The following is a 23,704-nucleotide window of genomic DNA, read 5'->3' as shown; positions in this document are numbered from 1 at the left end:
AGCACCGCCGCCGCTACAGGGCGGCACGAAGGACATAACGGGTTCCTACCCACACGGCTGTCGCCGGCGCGCTGAGGCTGAGGGGAGCCCGCCGAGGATGGAGGAGAAGCCCTCCGCCAGCATCAAGCCCTACCTGGACAAGCTCACCCTGGGGGTCACACGGATACTGGGTGAGTGGGGAGAGGGCACAGAGACGGGCGGGGGTGAGGGGTGTGTCGCTCGGTTGTCATGGAGACACCGCCCGGTGGCGGGAAGGGCCGCGCCCGCTCAGGGCGGGTCGGGAGGCCATGGCCTGGTCCTCGCCTCAGGCCGCAGCGGTGGGGCCGGGTCTGCCCGCGGCTGTCTGTGCCCGCCCTGCGGCCGAGAAGCGGCCGGCATCCTCACCCTGCGAGGCCCGGGGGCCTGCGGCCTGGGAGGGCGAGGTGGGGGTGAGGCCGTGCTGCTGGTTGAAGCCCGGTCGCACCTGCCTGGTGGATTGTGTCTCCCCTCTGGGATCACAAAGCTGTGCTTCGCCCACGCACAAACGGCCAAAACCCTGAAAATCTCAGCATAAGAGACCTCCAAAAATCAAAGGAAGATAAAGCGATGTTTTGTTCAAACCCGTGCAGGGTTCTTAGCTCCTGTTGTAGTGTAGCACCAGCAGGGAGCCTGCCCAGTGGAAGGAGTTCAGTGTGGCGCAATGTTTCAGCAGAAGAATGAGTCTGCTCAGTATCAGGTCCCCATAAATAGTCACCCTGCAGTTTATTCCCGTACCCTGGGGTTTTTTCCACAACATCCCCTGCTTGCCATCTCCAGCTTTTGCTCAGATCTTGAGCCACCTTGCACCTCTGCAGTTACCTTTGAAGTGCACCAGGAGTGCAAGGCATTCAACATTTAAAATTAAGGCTTGTCAGACAAAACTTTACTCATGGCAGTAGAATCACAAGAACTGGTGGAAGTGTTTGCATCTGTAAAGGATTTTAACATCAGACTTTTCATCTCTCAGCAGCTTGTTTTATGTGCGCAGAACATGTTATGGACGCAGAACTGTTATATGTGCATGGGTGAACAGCAATACCTCTATCCCAAGCCTTGCGTACCACAACATTAGAAATTGCATTTCTGGAACTTCCTCCTATGAATTTTAAAGCCAGAAGTGACTGCCGTAATTACCTCACCCAGACGCTGTATTGCACAACAGTGAGATTCATCTGGTAACCAAAGTGTATCGCTAATAGCACGTGTTTTTAGAAAGCTGCTCAGGCAGATGAGGTTAAAATATATGGGCAAAATTCTTGCTGTGAGCTTAAGTGAGGGCAGGTTTTCACCCTCAATCTGTGCCCAGTGTTCTCTCACTGCATTATCATTGGACTTCTCGGGGTTTTTTTTCTGGTTTGTTCTTTTCTGTTTTCCAGTTGTGAGGTCAGGATAACATTATCTTTCTACTCACAGAGAGCACTTAAAAGGTGAAACTACTGATTATCAACCATCATGACAAATGCTTCTTTGAAGTAGCTCTTTGTAAAAAATTACTAGCCCTGCCCACATTTTCACCACCAAGGCTCAGATGTATGAGATCTGCATGATGTTAACTATGTCCAAAAGTAACATTGCCGTATAAACTGTTTTGGGTAGTTGGGTTATTTATACCAGCAAAACATGGCAATGCAGGTTTGGCTTCAAAAGTACAAGTAGCATTCCTTTCACATGGAAGGCGTTTCCGGGTTTGTGTTTGGGTATTTTTGGTTTACTGCCCATAACTCTGATAACTTGCATTGTGCAATATAGCAATGTGCATCCCAGTCCATTGCTGTGACGTTTACTCTGATTTTACTCTGCTCCTTCTGGGAATTTTGTGGGTTTTTTCCCAGTGAAGAAGTCCAAGGCATGTAAGTTGTACCACCATAATAATTAGAATTGCTTAACTAATTGGCAAACTTTACCAATCTGTTAACATTTGTTTCTTTCAAATAACAAAGGGTATCTCATTCAGGAAGATGCCAAACTTGGTAGTTTGCAGGACTAGAAACTATATTATTCTAAATCTTCTTTTGGAAGTGTCATGAAGCCAGTAGATACTTTTCTGCCTAGCATAACATAAAACCATTAATAAGTTTTTAACTCTGTTAGGTTTGTGAAACAGTTTTTTCAGGAGATAGAAAAGATCATGTAATGAAACTCAACATACTCCTTTTAAGCAAGAAAATTTTGCACATGCGGTATATGAGAGCTTAAGACTCAATTGTCCAACTTACGACCAGTGAAGAAGTCCAAAGCATGTAAGTTGTACCACCATAATAATTAGAATTGCTTAACTAATTGGCAAACTTTACCAATCTGTTAACATTTGTTTCTTTCAAATAACAAAGGGTATCTCATTCAGGAAGATGCCAAACTTGGTAGTTTGCAGGACTAGAAACTATATTATTCTAAATCTTCTTTTGGAAGTGTCATGAAGCCAGTAGATACTTTTCTGCCTAGCATAACATAAAACCATTAATAAGTTTTTAACTCTGTTAGGTTTGTGAAACAGTTTTTTCAGGAGATAGAAAAGATCATGTAATGAAACTCAACATACTCCTTTTAAGCAAGAAAATTTTGCACATGCGGTATATGAGAGCTTGAGACTCAATTGTCCAACTTACGAACAAATAGAATCATAGAATCATTCAGGTTGGAAGAGACCCTTGGGATCATCGAGTCCAACCATCTACCCTACTCTACATAGTCCTCCCCTACACCATATCCCAAATAGTCATAGCAACATTTCAAAAACCCTCCTTTAAGCAAAGTTTCTATGTGAGGTTGGGGGACATGGAGTTGGTTGGTTGGTGGGGTTTTTTTAACATGTAGTCTCTGTGGAAGTCCCTACAAAGTGGGAGATTTCTCACAAGCTTTATGGAGGATATAATTTGACAAAAAATTAAGAAAGGCATCTTTCCCATTGCCAGTATGATTCATTTTGCTGAAGTTGTATGACTAATAGCAAATTTCAGAAGGGTTGATTGCTCACAACTAAATCTGAATGGGAGGTGTTAGCTGTTCTGGACTGCCCAGAGCAGGACTATAATTCACAATTTACAGTCTTTATTAGATAAGAATTTAACTATTCAGACATCTTAAAAAGATGTGGAGAGTTTATCCAACTTATAGGCAGTACCAGCAGTACTGTACAGACTGAGAATGCTGGGATTTCCTGCTTCAGCTTTACATCAGACCATTATATTGATTCCTTCTGATTAATACTGCAAAGCGTTTTTGGAAGCTTGTAGATGACATGCCCTAAAAATAGGACAGAGTTTACTATGATCTTGATAGGGAGGACTCTTCTGAACTAGTTAAGCTTTATCCTGCATCTCTTGTCTAACCTAGGTGGCTTCTTTATTTCTTCCGTCTGGAAGAAAAAGACATCCATGACATTGGATGACATTTTCCTCATTAATGTTTTATGGAGCTCCCATCCATTCCTTCACACATCTGTTAAACATGGTCTTCAGTTTGCCCACAGGATATTTTTACTATAACGTTCAGGCTTTTAAGACGGAATTTCTCTTTCTTTTGATCTTGGATTTGGTTCAGACCTCTTTAGAAGTTGCAGTTCTCTCATTCCTAAACATCTTCTTTGATTGATACAATATTTAATCTTCCGTCATCCCAGCTGAGCCGTTGTGCATGATGAATTAAACATCCCTGCTGTTTTCTTTGATCACAGAAATAACAATTACTCTGTTATTATAATCTCTTAACTTGTCATAAGGCTTGCATAGCTTAAGACCGGTTAGATCCTTGATTCCACAGGATTCTTTAGAAGCAGAATACATATGTGTATACATATTTGAGCAAGACAGAGATCCCCCTGCCTTGCACCCACCTAACTTGGCAAAACATCTGTCTTCTATATGTTGGCCCCCCACCTTGGCCAGACAGATTACCTAGGTGACCTACTGTGGTTTTATTTTTTTTCCTTTTTTCTGTCTTTAACTTGGAGTTTGGTTTTCTGGTGCTATGCTTTGTCTTTTAAATTATCTAACAATGTAACAATCAATACTTCGCATTAAAACAAAATTTACAATTCCTGAAACAAAGTGCTGCTCTGCTGGCAGCAGAAGAGACAAGGGCAACACCATTGCTAGAATTAAAAGCCCAACACTGGAGATAAAAACCAAACCAAAGCTCTCTGGTGCCTGCCTTTCCTGTCTAGTGCACTGTGTGTGTTTTACCAGAAAGCAATTACAATACGTGTGACTGTTTTGGGAGCCAGGACTTTCACAGCAGAACCAGTCTTGAAAGCCCTGCATAGTGATCACTTCTACTCCACGGCCTCGTGTGCTGGGCTTGCAGTTCCCACAACAAGTGGGTAATCTTTCTGGACCTGGTCCAAAGTGAATGAAGTCAGTGGGAACTGTTTCAGTTGGCTGTAGATGAAGTAAAACATTATAAAATAAGTGCAAGAGAAACTGTTCTGCCATCACGCACCTGCAAGAATAGCACCGTGTAGATTAGTATCTCACATTTATACAGGGTTCTTTCCCATGAAATATTCAGGTGATTTTTATAAATGATGAGCTCGGTGCACATAACAGGTTTGTGTTTGTCCAGCTGGGATTCCTAATGTTTGCCCGCGCAGGTCCCTTCAGCAGGATCAGGTTCTGTGTCTGGTCAAACCTACCGAATCCAGCGCTGAAGTGTGCCCATCTTTGTGGAATGTGGTTGTTAGCAATTCACAGCAGCACTGCACAACATCTTGTGTCAAGCTGAGAACATCCTCCCCAACTGAAACCGCAGGGCACGCTGACAAAGAAGGATTTGTGTCTCTTTAGAGTCTGCCCAGGAACCCGCGGTTGATTTTTCCATTAATCCTCTGCAAAAGATCACATACAAAAAGTGTGTGTGTGTGTGTGTGTGTATATATCTCTATAACAAACATCAAAGGGTGGCATCATGTGCAGCACCAGGCATCCTCATGCCAAGACACACTGAGTACAGTTACACACAAAAAAGAAAGCGACTGTTGAGGCACCAGCACAATGCTTGTAGTCATTAATGCCTTTTCCCGGGCTGTCAGTCAGGCTAGCTTGCAAAATCGCCTGTCTCACAGTGTTTGGTGTCACCTGTTCCAGCTGCAAACGTGCTCCTCTTTCCCTTTTAGAGACTTCTCCAGGAGTTGCTGAGGTGACGTTTGTGGAAAAGGAGCCAGCCGAACGCCACACCATCGTTTCATGGGAGCAAGTGAGTATTTTCATGATGACACTGCAGGGAGGTCAGTCTAAATGTACAGCAGCCCATGGAGAACGTCAAATGCCACAGCTACCTTGCGTTTGTGTGTGAGACAGCCTGCTGCCAAGTTTGATGCACCATGGAGCCTAAACAGATTTTATTTTTTTCAATCACCTATTACCAGGTTTTAGGCTATCACACGCGCCTGATCTGTTAGAGAAGCTTCATCAGTGTGGGTATATTCAGACTGACAGCTCTAAGAAGAAGTCACATAGCTGTAGTAGGCAGCAACAGTGGTGACTCAGTGGAAAACAAACATTGTTCTGACTCAGTTCTGAAACCATTTTCCAACACCCTTGGAGACAAAATGAAGAGTCTTTACTATTTATGGCCATTAAAGGTAAAGGCCTCAAGCTGGAAAATAGCACTGAGCCACCCAGTTCGTTCCAGTTATTTATTTCTCTTTTCAGTCTCAGCTCTTCAATTCCATTTCTTATGGTCTGTCCTTCCACCTCCTCTTTGGCTAACAAACCCAGTCTTTTGGCCAAGGTGTGTCCCATTGCCTGTTCTAGAAGACTATGAATGGCACGTGCTGCCTTGACTCCACTGACCTCATTGCATCATCTGGTCACAAATATGAGTGTGTGACCAGAGGGCTCCTGAATACTGTCGTGTGACTCTGGTGGGCAGAGATGACACTTTCGGTCCCCTTTTTGAATATATGTTTGTTTGTCCATCTCTTGACCATGGGGGAATAACTGCTTTTTCGGTGTCACTCATATCTACAGAAGGGACAGTAGAAGCTGACTGGCCTTTGGAAAAGGGCATGGCTAAGGACAGAGTTGGGTGAATCATCCTCTGCTCCAACCCTGGCTATGCCCTAACACACAGGCTGCCGGGGACTGCACTTGTTACCATTACATTAAATAACCTCCCAGTTGATCACACCTTGCCATTTACAGTTTTTCCGAAACCGTAGGGAAAAAGTCATTTGCTACTTTTGGTAACGCCCCATTCCAATTAGTGCTATTTATGAAGAATTTGTAAATCCGGGTCAGAACGTACGTGATGTAAACGTACGTTATTTACTGAATCTCGTACAGTAGCCAGCGACTGTGGTCAGGCAGAAATGTCCGGTTTTTCAGGTTCGCATGATTCCTGATATCCTGTAGCTGTTGTTAAGGTGTCGGATTAACTGCTGGAAACTCTGAGGCACCCTGACTGGGAGCCAGCTCAGGTGTGGGAGCAGCAGAGCGACGTTCACTCAGTCTTCTGTTGAGAGGAGAGGGCTGCTTCTCCTGAACACGGTATTGCCCTACTCCTCCAAACTCAATTGGGTTTGCTTTGTATTGAGCTGTTCTTCTAAAGCCAAATTTTTAAATCCTGTAGCCAAAGCACTTTACTCCAAGGATACCAAAACAAAGCTTCAGCTCCCTCCCTCGCCCAGTGATGGAGAAAGTTAATTGTGGAAGTAAATGGTGAAAATTAAGTCGATATAGTTGAGCTGGACTGCTAATGCTGAAGGACTTTGCTACCTATTTCTTTGCTTTTGGTTCCAGTTGCACTGATAAAACCTGAAATCTCCCTTCTCAAATTAAAAGATTACAATTTTCTTTTTCCTTTTTTTCCTTGAGTTTTGGGGATGGAGTTTGATAACTAACACAGTCCATGCAATTGCCTACGTACTGCAGTGATGATTAAGTGTAAATCACTCGGGACCTCACAAGGCCCCCCCCGGATGAACTTGCACCTCCTTTTCCTCAAACTCATCCTGCTGGAATTTAAATGCAAGTTTAGGTGTACTCGTTTATCGCTGTGTTGGTTTTTTTTCATAGCCACTAGGTGGCAATACTTATACATTTAACCATTTCTCCAGCGTTCAGATTTGAACAAGATCTTGTCACAGTTTGTACTTTTAACTCGTCTCTCTGTCAGTGGTTATGAAAGTGTTTGAGGCCTTTTGTTTGTTGTTGGGAAAACTGGTCAAACTATTCCCAAAATTACATTATTTTTCCCAAAAAGCCTCTCTTTTCATTGAGATTTACCAAATAAAAGCTCTATTCTTAAGATATTTTCACTTGAACCATTTTTTCCAGTTCTATTTCAGTTTTACAAGAGAAGGGTATTTCTTCTGAGAGAAAATCTATGATCTATGGTCTTCAGAAACTCTTAAAAGAATATCAGCCTTTTAAAAATAATGAATGATTAAAATGATATTCTTATAATGCTGTCAATATGCTTTTTTTTTCTCCATCAGCTGTGTTAGTTAAATTGGGCTATGGCCACATTGTGCTAGTATTTAACTGAATACTACAATGGAAGGTTTAAAATCTTAGAACAGCTTGTTGGATGTCCATTAACTGCTATGAGGCTTTGCAGGGAAAGGCAAGCTTCATGGCAGGACACAGTGCAGTAAGACAGTAGGAGAGGAGAACACATTTTTTTCCAAGGGTTTCTGCAGAGGCAGAAAGAACTGTTAAGTCTTACACTTCAGGAAATCACACCTGAAATCAATTACTGAAAATCAGCACACTCTACAAAATATTTAAGGTATGTGTTTGTCAAGCATTTACATGGGTAGCATTGCTTCCCCAAAACTTTGAAGCACAAACTATTTTCATAAATACATATGATTTTTTCACCTGTCCTATATTTAGACCTACCAAGATGTTATCTTTTCCCCAAGAAAGTGAGGCAAGCAGTAGAAGGGGGAGTAGAGACAGAGTTACCGGGTCACTGGAACACCAGTGCTAATAACTGTATCTTGTCCTATGAACTTGTTCCCACTCCTAAAATTAGGTTGGCAACTCCCCTGTTCCCCTCCATGTGCAGTTTTTAAAAGTAGATATTATACCAAAATATTGCTAGAAGGCACTCTGATATCTGCAGTGACAGCGTCTGAACCACGTTTTCTTTTTGCCTCAACCAGAAGAGAAATAAGTCACTCACATCATTGTTTTGGTTTTCAAAAAGTGTTACAGGGTGCTAGGGGTCCCAGGGCTCCTGGTCACCTGGGTTGCCAAGCAAAATGAAAGGGATCATTCTGCCTGTTCCTCTAATTGGTTTGTTAGCAGTGTCTGAACTGCCCCTGGCTGGCTGTAGGCAATCCCTGCCCACCATGCTTGCTGGAGCGTTGATATTCTGCAACTCTGCGTGGGGAATTCATTGTTTCTCCTTATGCACTTTGCCTACAAAAATTTATGTTTCTGTAATGAAACCATAAAAACGCCCTCGAGCAGTCTGGTGCTTTCCTGTGGTGGACTGTCTTAGGCTGCCAAACAATTTAGAAACTCTCTGCCTGTAAATCTGTGGGAACTGTGGTGGTGTTTTCTGGCTATTCTAGGTGTCTTCCTCGTTGCTTCTAACATATCTCTTTTTGATCAAAAGTACGCATGCAGGCACAAGCACCCACAAGGGCCCATCTTGCCATCCTCCTTGTAAGACCCTCCCTCAGCACTGGGCGAGCCTGCCATCCCTGATCCCCAGGATCTGCCCATCTTGAACCTGCCTTGTGGCCCTGGCCATGGGAGTGGTGGGGAAGCAGATCCAGCAGAACCAGTGCATGAGGAAAGGTATATTTCTTCAAGCTGCGTAGTGGAGGAGAGGCTGGAGGACTGTTGGGAGGTAGATAGTGTTTCTGACACAGGGTTCCCCTCCTGTGGGGTCTCATAATATGCCAGTTAAAAAAAATCAACTACACAGCACTATCCTCAAGAGAATTGCCAAATCCTGTTCTCTGCCGCAGGGGACAGGTCTACCCCAGCCCTGTATCTTTCAGGTGATCTCCAGGGACACCGCCTCTGTCAGATCAGATTTATAAAAGGTGCAACAAGAGTGTCTCAGTATCTTACATAAATTAACATCTTCTGCATTCACCAGTAGCTAGGGCAGACCAGCCACAGAACAGCATGACATTCGGGGGTGAGAAAGGTGGCTGCTGAGGTGCTCTGCTGTGTGGAAGCCCTGAGAAGTGACATAAATCCCTTCCTTTTGTCCCCAGAGGTTGGATAAATCTCATTCAGGTTTTTAGAGAAGTCCCTCTAGAGCAATACGCTGTCCTTCAGTATATTTACTTAGGATGCATTGTTACAACAGTGCTTTAAGTGAATTGCCATATGTCAGTGTTTTAGCTGTTCAGGTCTTGGCAGCAAGGCTACCCTGGTTCTAATATTCTTCTCTTTCTTCAGTGGACTGTTCTTTCTTGGGAGACTATTTGGGGATATTATGGGCAATAAGCAAAAGAAATGGAACCCACACACTATATTGGGCGCTTGGGATGTTTTGTTTTATGAGCTGATGAGTGTAACCAGATGACTGGAGTGAAAACAGCTGCTTGCCAGGGCTGTGGTTAAGGCCCTTCTGGCACGTTATTAGGAATATTGTATTTTATGGGGCTGGAGATCATAACCCTGGATACTACCAGTTGAGCAGAGGGAGTACAGAGCTCGAGAAGCCATTTTAAAGATGTGGTAGTGGCTTGTTTTTCTGACTCTGCTGTCCGACAGATTAGTCAATCTTTTCCATCAGATGGGAGAGATGGATATTAATGAAGCTTTCTATATAGATGCCTTTTCCCATAGACCCCAGATTTACTGTGGTACAGCATTTTCCACCCGTGTATTTTGCACCATCATTTGGAAAGTCATGCAAGGGACATGGTTAGAAAGAATCCTAAAACAAGTGGGGGAGAAATTTGGAGAAATGTGCACATGTTGATCTTTCCATCCAGAAAAAGAAGATTCAGAGCAGAAGGCTTACCCAGATGTGATTTTTCCCTTGTCTTAATCAGTTATGTTTGTCAAATATGTGCTGTGCATGGTTTGTGCTAGTATTTACTGGATACTACAGTGGAAGTTTTAAAATCTTAGATTTTGTCATCCCAATTGATCTGGTTTTCCTGCTTAGAGGAGAGCACACTCTGAAGTCAAGAGAGCTCTTCCCTTGTGTATTTTTACTGCTGGGGTAGATTAGTTAAAACTGTGGCAGGAGGTGTGTGAAAAGGACTGAAAGCGTGGTGTAAACATTTACACTCTTTTGAGACTTTGTAAAGGTTTGACAGGTCTGTCATATTTTCTTTCTTCATAGTTTTAAACGTAGTCACTGTGCTTACAGCTACAGCTTGAAATGGGAAGCGGCGAAAGCACAGCATGAAATTATAAATATTTAGGACTGAGAAGAACCCACAGAAGAAGGTGTGTTTGTTAAAGGCATTTGAGGAACTTCAGATATGTCCATGTGGTTTAGTAATCTCCTGAAACTTACCACCAGGGCCTCAGCCATCAGCAGACTCTTATCAAAGGACAATAAATTCTTCTCAAAACAAAGATTCTACAGTATCAGATTCTCTGCTTTAATACCTGTTCCCTGTGAAGATTTTTCCCTACCTGGGGTAGGAGAGCACTGTGCCAAGGGCAAGCGGCAAACCATTAGTATCTGGGACTCGTCAGTAGCAGTCTGTCGGCATAAATGGATATGCTTAGAAAGCAAGTTAACACATGGGAGTGAAAGTTGTGGGTATGTTAGAGGATCCTGCACAGCGTACACACCACACTTTAGGGGGCAGGGTCTGTAACAACTCAAAGAAAGTGATTGTGAATAGGGTTTTAACAGGCAGAAGGGCCCTGAGATGTTACAAATTCATGTGCCAAGTGAAACAGAGCTACATGAACTGCCTCTGCGTGTTTCTTTTCCTTAATTACTGGTTACCCAAATATTCTTCCTTTATTAGACTTTGAATGTTGCATTTTATAGTAGCTGTAGGGAAGTAGTCCCAGCAGAGGCACAATATTGGAAAGCTGTTAACATCTGCTTTCCTCTGCTTTCTCCAAAGCAATTCCGTAACTGCTCCAAAACCCACCCAGGCTTCTGAGGCCAGGCTGTAAATACCTACCTGAATAATGTCTTTATCTGTGGCAGATTAAGCCTTTATGAGGGATAGCACTACTGACTTATAAATGTTCTTAAAGTTTGTAATTCTATCTTTTCTTACTTTGAGGGTCAAATTCATTGCACAGAGAGCGGGTTGTGTCCAACAGCTTGTCTTTAAAAATGACTGAATGAAAGAAATGCACCTCTTTTTCCTGTCACAAAAGTACTTGAATTATCAGACATGCTGTGTTGCAAACCTCACATTATTTGTTCATTTTCCCTTTAAAATGTAGGTCTCTTTCTACAGTATCAGATTCTCTGCTTTAATACCTGTTCCCTGTGAAGATTTTTCCCTACCTGGGGTAGGAGAGCACTGTGCCAAGGGCAAGCGGCAAACCATTAGTATCTGGGACTCGTCAGTAGCAGTCTGTCGGCATAAATGGATATGCTTAGAAAGCAAGTTAACACATGGGAGTGAAAGTTGTGGGTATGTTAGAGGATCCTGCACAGCGTACACACCACACTTTAGGGGGCAGGGTCTGTAACAACTCAAAGAAAGTGATTGTGAATAGGGTTTTAACAGGCAGAAGGGCCCTGAGATGTTACAAATTCATGTGCCAAGTGAAACAGAGCTACATGAACTGCCTCTGCGTGTTTCTTTTCCTTAATTACTGGTTACCCAAATATTCTTCCTTTATTAGACTTTGAATGTTGCATTTTATAGTAGCTGTAGGGAAGTAGTCCCAGCAGAGGCACAATATTGGAAAGCTGTTAACATCTGCTTTCCTCTGCTTTCTCCAAAGCAATTCCGTAACTGCTCCAAAACCCACCCAGGCTTCTGAGGCCAGGCTGTAAATACCTACCTGAATAATGTCTTTATCTGTGGCAGATTAAGCCTTTATGAGGGATAGCACTACTGACTTATAAATGTTCTTAAAGTTTGTAATTCTATCTTTTCTTACTTTGAGGGTCAAATTCATTGCACAGAGAGCGGGTTGTGTCCAACAGCTTGTCTTTAAAAATGACTGAATGAAAGAAATGCACCTCTTTTTCCTGTCACAAAAGTACTTGAATTATCAGACATGCTGTGTTGCAAACCTCACATTATTTGTTCATTTTCCCTTTAAAATGTAGGTCTCTCAGAGTCACAGAATCACAGAATCTTCTAGGTTGGAAGGGACCTTAAAGATCATCTTGTCCAACCGTCAACCTAACTGACAAAAATAGACACCCACACACAAACAAGGAGCATCATCACTAAACCATACCTCCCAGCACTTCATCAACCCGTCTTTTGAACACCTCCAGGGATGGTGCCTCAACCACTTCCCTGGGCAGCCCATTCCAATGCCTGATAACCCTTTCAGTGAAAAAATTTTTCCTAATATCCAGCCTGAGAATCACAGAGTCCTGTGATTGTCAACAGATAACTCCTTTAGTTGTGCATGTTGCTTGTCTTCTTAAAACTGACAAGCTTCTGTACTGCTTCATTTTGTGTTCTTGACACATAAATAGGAACAGAGGGTCAGTGGTCTGCAGCCAGTCCTGTCACCAAGAGCAAGGCCTGCAATTGCCTATAGCTCTTTGGGCTTCCTGTTGTTCTGAGGATTAAGCCTTTATTTTCCCTTCCTCATATTTGTTGCTTAGCTGAAGACTCTTAAGTTAAGAAAGGCTCCTTCCACAACCAAGAAAGGTGTATGAGAAGGGTCCTGGTTCTTAGGAGCACTCTCACCAGCTCACTGGAGTGGCTTCTTTCCCTGTTGGATCAGAAGGAAGCAGGGTTAGGAGCCCTAGCCAAGTGCTGAAGTTTGGTGGGATGAAGCCAGACCAGCAGGTTTGTGAGACTAACTTTGTGTGTGTTTGCACGCATGCCACTTGTTAAGTGAAACGTCAAGCCTGCTTGATTATGTGGGACTATTGAGTCTATGCTTCTCTCACCTACTTGGAACTGAGTTCCCTCAGAAGGTGCTGATATTATACATGCTTTAGTGGAATAGGTAGATTTAGTCTGATTTCACTTAAAGCAGAACTCTAGTTTTGTAAGCCATATATATGTGTTCTTATATATGTGATCTTGGAGTGACTGTTAGGGTCAAAGGATGATACCTCATCTCAGTTGGGGAACAATCCTGTAATAATCCTTTCATGACTGACTGCTCATTTTGAAACCTTCCCAAGTCATCTTTGACCCAAGACATGCACAGTTTTCTCTCAAAGTTTTAGGTTGAGATATTTGAGCTGATTTGAGTCATCTTGGAGTTCCTTCCTTTTCCTAACAAAGATTAAAACCTATAGTGGCAAATATTTCTGTACCAATATTCAGTTGTTCTTTGGGCTTGAGGCATGTTCTGCATTTTCCCATAACATTTTGATTGTGATTTGCAGAAAAACTCCTGTATATTACCAGAGGATTTAAAGAACTTCTATCTGATGACTGATGGCTTCCAAATGACCTGGAGTGTGAAGACCGAAGGTGAGTCCATGTATTCCTCTCCACTGATACTTCAGTGGAGGTATCAAATAATACTCATTTCATTGCATCCAGTATATTTCCTTTGCAAAATCTCTGTAATTTCAAACTTTTTTCTGCACAGTCAATACACATCTGTCAGCATCCTGCATGAGTCTGGGCAAAAGCACATGCACCAAGTAATTTTCAAGGAAAAATTAGCACCAGTCTTTAACTTGCAAAAAAGTGAAGTAGTTTGTTTCTGCTAGGCAGCTTGATCAGTGACTAAAGAAAATTGACCTCTGAGTTGTTAAGTGACTGCATGGGATTGTAGACTGTTTTAGCAATGTCCTGGTGAAGAAAAAAATACGACTACACATCAGAGGTCCCTTCCTGATGCAGCAGGGCAAAGCCTGTTCTACGGAACAGACACGTATACTGAGCACTGGCTAGAAACCAAACAAGTGCTCGTGTGATAAATACCATTCTGTAATACACTGGCCATCTCTTGACACTCAGATTTAGATATACAGTTTTAAGTCTCATACCTAGACTCCCTCTGTAGTTCATGGAGAGAGGAGCTTTAGCACATTATCCTATCATAAAGCAGTAGGAAGAGTCACCCTCTGATAACGCCTCTTTCTCATTAGAAAGTATATGTACGTGCCTGAGCCTGATTCTACTTTCCACCAGCTAAAGTCCATTCACTGCAGTTACCTCTGGAGTCAGTGGTGGCAGTGAGAACAGGACTGAGCTTTATTGTCCATCCTTGTTTAGCTGCAGTCAGGCAGTTTGTTCGCTCTGCACTGGAGCCCTGCAACTATTGTCCTAACTCTTATTGCCTTCAACCCAGGTTGTGAAATGGGGCTGTGGTCAGTGCTCGCTTCTGGAGATGGGTATCAAATGCAGGGTTTTCCTCAGGAAGTGGAATTTCATTTCAGAGACAGTTGACATCAGGACTCTAGCAGCTGTACTGAGTCCCATCGTGTTTCAAGTGGGATTTAGTGTGTTGTGACCTCTGAAGAGTCTTATTTTCAGGGCATAAAAGAGAACAAGGCAGCTCACATAACTGCCTTGTTTGAGCAAGCATCCAGTAGCGCCTTCTGAGGCCCTTCACACTGGTGTATGGCTGAACGGGGTCCTTCTTTGCTTGGTGTCTGGTAACAGTACAAGTCCTTAGAAGGAGAGACAAATGACAAGTCCTCACGTGTTCATTGAGGAGCACCCACATGTTGACACACTGGCAAAATCCTGTATTGGGGTGGACGCCAAGAGGGTGCACCCTGAGCAGGCACATGGGGTGGAAGGGGACAAGCTGCCCAATACACTCTGCATGGGTGGGGTTGTTTATGGTAGGGAAGAGAGCAGCAGGGAAAAGAGTTTTGAGGAGGTGGCTGTAGCTAGCCAGGATTTTTAATAGCCAGTTTCACAGGACTGGGCTAGCAGCTGCAGCAGAGGCTTAGCCAGCAGTGTAATTCTCATAGCTGCATGACTCTGAGATGGTGTCATGTCACCTGTAAGTGTGATTCTGTGTTTGAAAAAGCTTAATTTTTGCTCCTGTGGAGTCTGACTTGGTTAAGTGTCCAAGCCTGCTGGGTCTACCCATCTTTTCTCCCCCTCTGTGTTATAGAACAGAGGGAGAGAAAAACTGGGTATACCTTCCACGCAATGATGTGTGGAGGAAGAAGTGCCTCCTATGCTCTCCTGACAGTGGGTGTGATTAACGATCAGTCTTATTGCAGATACCCCAATGCCCCTGGGCTCCATGGTGATTAATAGTGTCTCGAAGCTGTGTCGCCTTGGGGGTTCCTCGGTGTACACTCTGCCTAATGCACCAACTCTTGCTGACCTGGAAGATGACACAGACGAGGAAGGTAAGGTCCTGTTAGCAAGCTAGATCTCATCCCTTTTTCTCTGCTGAGGGTAACGTTAGGATGTAGCACATGGATAAAGCAACAGAAAAGGTCACTCCAAGTAGATGGGGTTTCCTTCGTCTCCTGGATGTCCAACTAGTTCCCTTCAGCCTTGAGAGGTATGTTGTGAACCTCTTGGGAACTGTTAATGCTGCAGTCTCTAGTATTACTTGCATGCTCTTAACAGCCTGGCAGTCCTCCTGTTCTGCCTTTTCTCCACTTAAATTTTTAAGAGAGGCTTCCTCCAGTGATTCAGCTTCTAAAGTCTTTGTGTGCTTATGGGTTTACACGAACAAAAGATAACAGGTTTTGTCCTGGTATTGAAAAGACAGCTGGATATGGAAAAATAACTCTGGTAAATGCGTGTAAGAGTGAGGTGGCACTGGAAAATATGCAGTTCCAGACTGCCTAAAAATGCTGGGCATCCTGCAGTTTGGAGAGAAAAAGATGAAAAAAGGTCCACGCTTTTTCTCAGAGCTCTTCCAGTCTAACAAGATTGGAAGAAGCAAGAAGATAAGAACAGAGCCAGGTGTCATGCTGGCTCCTTAAAAAATTCCTATTTGATTTCAGTCTTATCTCTGAATCTCTGTAGCTCTTGTAGCTTCTAAATGTGGTTGAAAGTTTCTTTTTGCACATTCCAGCCTTGCTGCACTCCTGATCTCTTAGCCATTGTAATGAGATGGGCCAAATTCTGCTTCTGTTTAGCCACTCAGACTGCCACTGATCCAGTCATAATGTACACTGAGAAAAAATTACATCCTCACCACTGTTCTCATCCTGACTTTCTTAAAAAGCTCTTCTGAAGAGTACAGCTCTTGTGGCCCCCTTCTTCCTAGCATTAGAATTCAAAATTATGTTCTGCAAGAACTTGCAGCTGCACAATCCCAAAATGGTCTTGTGGAAATGCTACGTAGAGGTTGTGGGTCAGAAGTTGGATACGAGTCAGAACGTGTGGCTGTTGAGAAGGATACTGATGTCACACTGGAATATATGAAAAAAAAGTATGTGTCTCCAAGTTCATAATAGCCTTCTGTGAAGAGAAAAAGAATAATTTGTTCTCCCTGTCCTCCTGAGAATAAAAGACAGTGGGGAAAAAAAGAGCGGATAGAACAGAAGTAATGGGCTTCAATTGCAGCAAGGAAGATTCAGGGTCCACATGAGGAAAACTTCTATGTGATAACCATGGATTTGAGTTGACTGCCTGGAGCTTGTGATATCTACAGCACTGGAGGACTTTAAGAAAAGATTAGACAAATGCCTCTCAGGAGTGACATCTGTAAAGCTGATCTTGCTTTATGCCAGGGAAGGACTGGAGGGCAGCTTGATGTCTTTTTTCAGCCATCAGATTTTGACTCTGTAGTTTGTTTTCCTAATGAAGATTAAAATTTTTCTTACTATTTTTGTTAAAACACAGGGAACTTAATCCTTGCCAAGAAGTATAAATATGATAGTTTGATTTAGTTCTTCCTCAGCTGATTTATTAATAAGTATCAAATAGCTATACTCTCTGCAGCTGACTCATAGTCAGTTCTCCAAACAGGTTTCATGAAGATTTTTTTCTATTTTCAGGTAACGGAGACAAACCAGAGAAGCCCCACTTTGATTCTCGTAGTCTTATCTTTGAATTAGACCCTTGCAATGGCAATGGGAAAGTTTGTCTTGTTTATAAGCATGCTAAACCAGGTAAGAATGAAAAGAGCAAAGTTAGCCATCTCTTGTTGTGGGTTGTGTCTGGAGGCCACATGCATAAAATCAGCTTACATTTCTGATCTTCTTTGCAATTTGTAGATGAAGGTTTGCAGGGACGTCCTGTCTCCGCTGAAGTAGGGGGCTAAACATTACAGAGGCTTAACTGCAGCTAACATTTTCCCTCCTTTTAATGTTTGATTCCAGGTTATAACTTAAGATTTCTGCATGCATAGCATACTTGCGTACTGAAACAGGGAAGCATTCCCATATGACCTACAGACAATCATGCTGAAGTAACGCAGAAGGAATTAGGCATTAGAGAAGGCTCAGCTCTAAGATACCTCTGGTTACTTGCCTGTCTCCGAACAATTCCCTTACATTTTGATGAGAAAGAGTCTAATGCTGCTTAGAAGCAAGGGGTAGATGGTAAAAAAGCTCCATAGCTGATTGAGACAGACTTAGACTGGTTCTTCCACCTTCTGCATGGACGCAGAGCCTCCAGGTGCTAACTAGGTCAAAATTTGGCATGAAGGGTTGAGCAGGAGAGCGAAACGTGAGCTGAGCTTCTCCTTCTGACAGATACACAGAAAGCTGCTGTCAGTCAGGGATTAGTGAAGTACCCAAGTCACTTGTACAGTAGTCATCATCTGACACGGTGCACAGGTCACTAGGTGTACGTGTATAATGTTTGCTGTGTGGGGCTGTGCAATTGTGATAGACCTATTCTTAAGAAAAACCCTTTGGTTGTTATCATGTGTCTTTCATTGGGTGTGACTACAACGCCCAAGGCAGAAACTTCTTACTCGTCCTCTTGCCTTCCAGTCTTGGTGATGTCGCAACAACACGCAGTGGATAACCAGGGCAAGGGGAGGGAGCCTTGTTTACAGGTGTTGGTGTCAGCACAGGGGGCACTGTGTTTAATTGACAATGTTCAGCATCTCAGTTTTCCAAGTAAAACCACTTCTTTTTATGCTCCAAAGGATGTCACCACCAGAGAAATATTTGGTCACTGTGGAAAGATCTTGCAAAATGTGTTTTTGTTGGCAGTACACACTGCCATGACTTCCAGACTCTGGACTCTATTCAGTAATCCAGATGACAGACAATTGAGTTAGTTGCTTTTTGCTTTGTGGGGTAGATAAATGTTTGCCATAATTGTACTTTGAACTTAACATACGAAGTTGTTGATGTCCAAGCATGTTCCATGTAGAACTTCCATCCCATGTTGGGAAGGAATAGCACTGCATCCATTTTATGATGGGGAAAATAGATATAATGGCTGTTGCACAAGTATTTTTAGTAAGGCTGGGAGCAAAACCAAATCCTTTTCAGTCCCCAACCGCTAACCTTTAAACTGCATTGCCTCTGGATAATCATCTATGTTAGTCAGGGATGTTGTGTTTTAGAAACTGCAGGCTTTCTGAGAAATATGTTTTGTCGCCCACCTGACAATGGCCAGGGGCATATCTTATCACTGGAAAGCAACAGTGTAATTTATGTTTGGTTTGTTCTAGTTGTCTCCCCGGACACAGAGATATGGTTCCTTGACAGAGCTCTGTATTGGCATTTCCTCACCAAAACCTTCACAGCCTACTATCGCCTGCTCATTACCCACCTGGGTCTCCCACAGTGGCAGTACGCCTTCACCAGCTATGGGGTCAGCCCCCAGGCCAAGGTAGGACAGCAGGATCCAGCTTGTCAGTATCTCACTTAAGTATAGACTGAAAAAATGTCTTTTTCCCCTTTGACAAGCAGTCTTGCGCCTTTGCCCTATAGCGTGTTTATGTTAGTGAATTCACTAACATTGTGTTAACTGGGCTTTTCTCACCCAGTTTGGGCTCTATCTTTGAACTTTAGTAGCAGGTGGTGGAACTTCAATTATTTCTTCGTTTTCTTGACTCTGAAGCCAACTTCTGCTTCCATGATTGCTGGCAAGTAAGGAGATGCAAAGCTGTTCATCCCCACAAGCTATATAAGATTTGTCTAGATCACTTCTCTGGGCATAGCACCAAACAAGAACCTACTGCTCTCTGGGTGGACAGGAAAATCCAGGTACACATTAGGAAGAAGCCCAGAGAAGACTATGACCTTGAGCCTCGCCAAGAATATGAATGCCTTTGCATTCTCCTCAGTTATGAAGGGATGCCTTGATAAAAATGATGCTCCAAAAAGGGGCAATTTAAATGCCAGCAGTCCTAGAAGTAGTTACAGGAGAGCTCCAGGTACAGCCCTGTCACAATTCTAGCCTCTTATCATTATTAAAATTGCTATTGTGCTCTGCCAGAACCCTGCTCTTAAAGGCTCCTGCCATTCTTCTGTGCTTGACTTGGGCTTCAGCCCTAACCCTGCTTCCATCTTGTGGGAGGCCAGGGAGTGGATCTGACAGCGTGACCAAACACAGCACATAAGCCTGTGCTGTGTCTGTGCACGTTGGCAAGGTGGGTCTCAGGGACTGTCCTGCACTTCACCCAGACATGATAACTGTCTTATCAGCATGACATTCCTTGATCCTGCCTCAGCCCTCTGTGTACATCAGAACTACTCACTAAAATCCCTGCTGACTTCCCATCTATCAATGGCTGTAGAATCTTCACTAGCTGGGAATTCTTCAAGAAAGTGAGACCCCCAGCTCTGACCCTCTTTGTGTTTCTGGTGTCTTCCCTGTTATACTGTGCTCTACTGTATCAGTCAAGGCTGTGTACGTGGTGCTCTAGCATACGCCTGTGCTCTGCCTTTCTGGAACTTTCCTGCTAGAATATTTTATTATGTTCAGTGTGTTCACAAACCTTAGTGAAATCATTCATGTATTCCCTAATCATTTGCAGCCTCTGTTAAAATCCTTCTGATGTGTTAACCATTGTCATTTTTAAAGGTCTTCAAGGGTGGTATGTGGTATATTAAAGCTGTGTTCCATCAAGCAGTACATGAATAGATTGCCATCTACATTTTGGTATTGATCTTTTGTTTATCTTGTTCAGCACTTTGCTGATGGTTTCAGTGGGATTTGTAATACCGTAACCCCTACAGTTTTATTTCCAGTCTTCATCAATGGAGAACTGATAGGAAAAACACCAAGAGATGAGAGCTGCAGGGCATAACATTGTGGTGGTATCTGGGAACAAATAAACAATCATTGTGGTCACTTGTATATGTAAAATCAGGCCAAAGAGAAACAAATGCAAAATCTTTTGCGTAAGGAGCTAAAAAAACTGCATTATTATATGTATGAAGAGAGGAAGGGAACCTATATTTTGGGAGGGTCAACTAGTTTGATTCCAGTTTATAAGCACTTTTAAATTCCAAGATTTTTTTAATCTTTTCTGCTTCTCTGAATCTAAATAAATGTGGTTTAGTTTCATCCCCTCCCTTTGCTTTTCCTCCTGTGGTTTAAATGAGGGTTGCTCCTGATAGGAATTACACTGCAGGAAAGGTAGTGTTAGGTTTGTGTCTGGTTCTCCTCTTCCCTGACTGGAATGTGAGGCAGTTCCAGGGCTGGGGCTGTAGCTGTGCCTTGTGTCTCCTTATCACAAGGCGCTCTGTGGAGTCCTGTAAACTGCAGACTGATAAGTGGTGTATGATTAAAATCAAGTCTCAGATGTGAGGAGGATGCAAAATGTCTAATGTGAGGGTGCAAATGTCTAATTGTAGTTCGATTTTAACCTCTTCCTTCCCCACCATCCTGCCTTTCAGCAATGGTTTAACATGTATAAACCCATAACCATCAACACAGCTCTCCTCTCTGAAGAAGCTGACTCCTTCGTGAACAAGCTGGACCCCAATAAGGTGTTTAAAAGCAAGAACAAAACTCCAGTGATGAAAAAGAAACCATCCCCCCAGCCAGCAGGCTCCCAAAAGAGTCACACGAGCATGACCTCCTCCAAGACATCCTCACTAGCTGGGAATTCTTCAAGGAAGTGAGACCCCCTCCCAGATCTGATCCTGGACATCATTTGCAATTAAGCTTCGATGTTCTCTGGTGCAGAGTCTCAGTGGTTCAGACCAAGTTCCTTGTGCATGAATAGATGTGCCCATGGAGAACATGTTGCAGCATTTGTATGAGATACAGCCACGATGACAAAGAGAGGATGTAGTTTCTGGAGACTGAGAAAAAGAAGTTGAGACTGATTTTATTCCCTTCTTCTACTTGCGGCATGTACTTCTCAGAGGGCATGAAGAAGCCCTTGATGTCACTCTATAGGGAAGCTTTTCTTCCTCTGCAACTACAGCAGTCAAATGAAAGCAAATGTAAGTCACTGTTACTTTAATAGACCCACGCTGAAAGACAGCATATGAAGATATTTCTGTCATATCCTTTGAAAGAAACCTGTCCTGACCTTGCATGCTATGGGAGCAGGCTGGAACCCCCTGAACAAAGAAATGTCTTCTGCTTCAGACAGATCAAACTCTGCACTTCCCTGTGCTTCTTCCAGCTTCTGAGATTCATGGTACAAAGGGACTTGGGGCTTCCCTGTCTCTGCAGTGGCCTAGACACTTGCTCTACAGCCCCATTGTGCTGTATCTTTTCTGTGTGCTGTTCTTCCTGACAAACCCAAAGGCAGCCTGAAGCTGCAAGATCCCTCATTGCCTCTGCTTTCTCCTCTTGTAGGAACTGAGCCAGGCGGGTCGGTGGCGTCAAGAGTCCCAGGAGGAACCCTTGGTTTTTCACTCATTCGTTTTCAAAGTTGACCATTCAAATAGTCTTTCTCACTTTTCAATTGGGCAGGATCTGACCAGGGGCCTCTGAGATCCTACAGCCTTAGAAGCCCCTATGATGTTCTCTGTACTGTAAGTTTTCCGGTTAGAACTGCACTTTAACCCATTCAATGCTGGTTTTCAGTTACATCTGATTGTTTCCATTACTTTTCTGTGCCATTCTGTCTTCTTAGATGTGCTGGAAAAATGGTCACAACCAACACATTTTTTGCCTAAGCAGGGAAATCAAAGTCACCGTCTTCAAATAAGCATTGATTATTTATACAGTATCATCTTTTATTTATGAAACAGTCACGTAATTACATCAGAGAAACCTACCTCACAGGGATGTTGTGAGGCTCTCATGAGTACATGTATGGCCTTCAGAAAGAAGAAGCCACCCTGTAAGTGCTTAATACTATTTTAATAAAGATTTTAATATTTTCCTCCAGAGTGATTGGGTATTTGAAGATGCTTTTTGGGATGACGTGCACAAGGATGTATGGTAAGAGCAGGGAGCAGGCTGAATTGTGTGGGTGTTTTTTTTTTTTTTAATGCAGTGGAGAATCTCTCACCAAGAAGGGATGGGTCACAGCGTGTTTTTGCTCATCCCACCTCGAGCTGCTCTGAAGTTCCCAGTTTAGTTCACATCAAGACTCAGCTGTGTGACAGCTGTTCCACTTCTCTCCTGCGCTCACTGCTCAAAGTCTCTGCAGCCATCAGCCCTGGCAAAGACCTGCTTTGCTGGCTTCCACCACTGCCTGACCTGGCAGCTGCCCTCTGCCACCCCCAAATGAGAGACAATCCCCTAATGCTCTTCAGCCCTCTTAGGCCGATGTGTGTCTTGTGCTGGGTGAAGATCTGCTGTAGCTGCTTGGCTAATATAAGGTCAGCTCTAATGAGGAACCCACCCCACCCCGTGCCACAGGAATACCTCGGTAATCCTTTCAATAGTGAGATGTGAATGATCATTAAAGCCAGTAAATGCCATTTTCTGGAATTCTGTGCTGTAGTGGTGTTCTGTTGCTTCCTACTCTTGGAGATCTGTGCGCTGTGTGTTCGTGGTACCCAGCCCTGGGACTGCAGTCCCGTGCTTGACACACGTACCATACTTGCTTAAGCATTTTCTAGAAAAGTTAAGACTGTTGTCACCCCCCTTGGGAACAGGCAGCTTCTGATACTGTTTTAATCCCATGATACCTCAGACTTGTAAGGCTGCTGCAGGCCCACTTCCTCTTTCAGATGGAGGTGGCAGAATTCCTGCCAGAGCAGGGCAGCCTCTTCCCACGTTTCTCGTGCATTCAGAGTGGAGAAAGGGTTTGGGTTTTTGTTTCTTTGAGCATCTGGGGATGCTGCCGCAGAAATTGTCTGAATCCTGTCATGTGGTGGTAGTTAAAGTCTAGCCTGTGAGTAATACACATGGTTCCATGACGCCAGTCTGTTCCAGCAGAGCTGTGCCAGGATTCAGGAGACTCTGTAGTTTAGTTTACTAATTTCTGGGTGCCTCAGATCAAAAAGCAAAAAAGAAAACCAGGCATGAAAGAAAAAGAAATCAGGTTCAGGTTTCTATTTCAGACTGTCCTTGCTCTTCTCTTCTTTGTGCTCTACCAAACTGGGTCTTTGTTAGGATGGCAGATTAGCAAATGGAAGCAAGCCTACATCCCTGAGCCATTAGCGTAACGTCTGCCTCCTAGCAAAGAATATTCCAGATCAAAATTTCTTTAATTAAAGTTGTTTCTGCCACTGTTGGAAGCTGTATTTTGATTTCCATGAACATTCAGGTATCTGGAGTCTTGCAGCTCTGCTTTGCTTTGTGATGATTTTTTTTTTTTTTGGTAGATTTTTATACAGGGAGATTGAATGATTTCTTCAGGTCACAGACAGGTCTAGCCCTACC

At 43.4% G+C, this 23,704-nt stretch overlaps 1 protein-coding gene across 1 annotated transcript; it reads left to right on the top strand.

Moving 5' to 3' along the window:
- The first annotated feature begins 21 nt into the window (after window positions 1-21).
- On the top strand, window positions 22-22,258 carry TPGS2 (tubulin polyglutamylase complex subunit 2). Its single transcript, XM_014949418.1, has 7 exons — window positions 22-170; window positions 5,129-5,208; window positions 13,450-13,537; window positions 15,256-15,387; window positions 16,996-17,109; window positions 18,630-18,790; window positions 20,806-22,258. Exons 1-7 carry the CDS (start codon window positions 98-100, stop codon window positions 21,031-21,033), a joined length of 876 nt encoding a protein of 291 aa, XP_014804904.1. The 5' UTR covers window positions 22-97; the 3' UTR covers window positions 21,034-22,258.
- The last annotated feature ends 1,446 nt before the right edge of the window (window positions 22,259-23,704 follow it).

The sequence above is a fragment of the Calidris pugnax genome, unplaced genomic scaffold (genome assembly GCF_001431845.1).
Source record: "Calidris pugnax isolate Ruff unplaced genomic scaffold, ASM143184v1 scaffold144, whole genome shotgun sequence".
NCBI classification, from domain to species: domain Eukaryota; kingdom Metazoa; phylum Chordata; class Aves; order Charadriiformes; family Scolopacidae; genus Calidris; species Calidris pugnax.
The sequence above is the reverse complement of the archived record's forward strand: the minus strand, read 5'-3'. Positions and strand labels throughout refer to the sequence as shown.

Excerpts from the sequence above, each read along its gene's own strand:
- TPGS2 (XM_014949418.1), top strand. The coding sequence starts at position 98 with ATGGAGGAGAAGCCCTCCGCCAGCATCAAGCCCTACCTGGACAAGCTC. Across the intron at positions 171-5,128 it reads GGGGGTCACACGGATACTGG|AGACTTCTCCAGGAGTTGCT; the intron begins GTGAGTGGGGAG and ends TTTCCCTTTTAG. Across the intron at positions 5,209-13,449 it reads CCATCGTTTCATGGGAGCAA|AAAAACTCCTGTATATTACC; the intron begins GTGAGTATTTTC and ends TGTGATTTGCAG.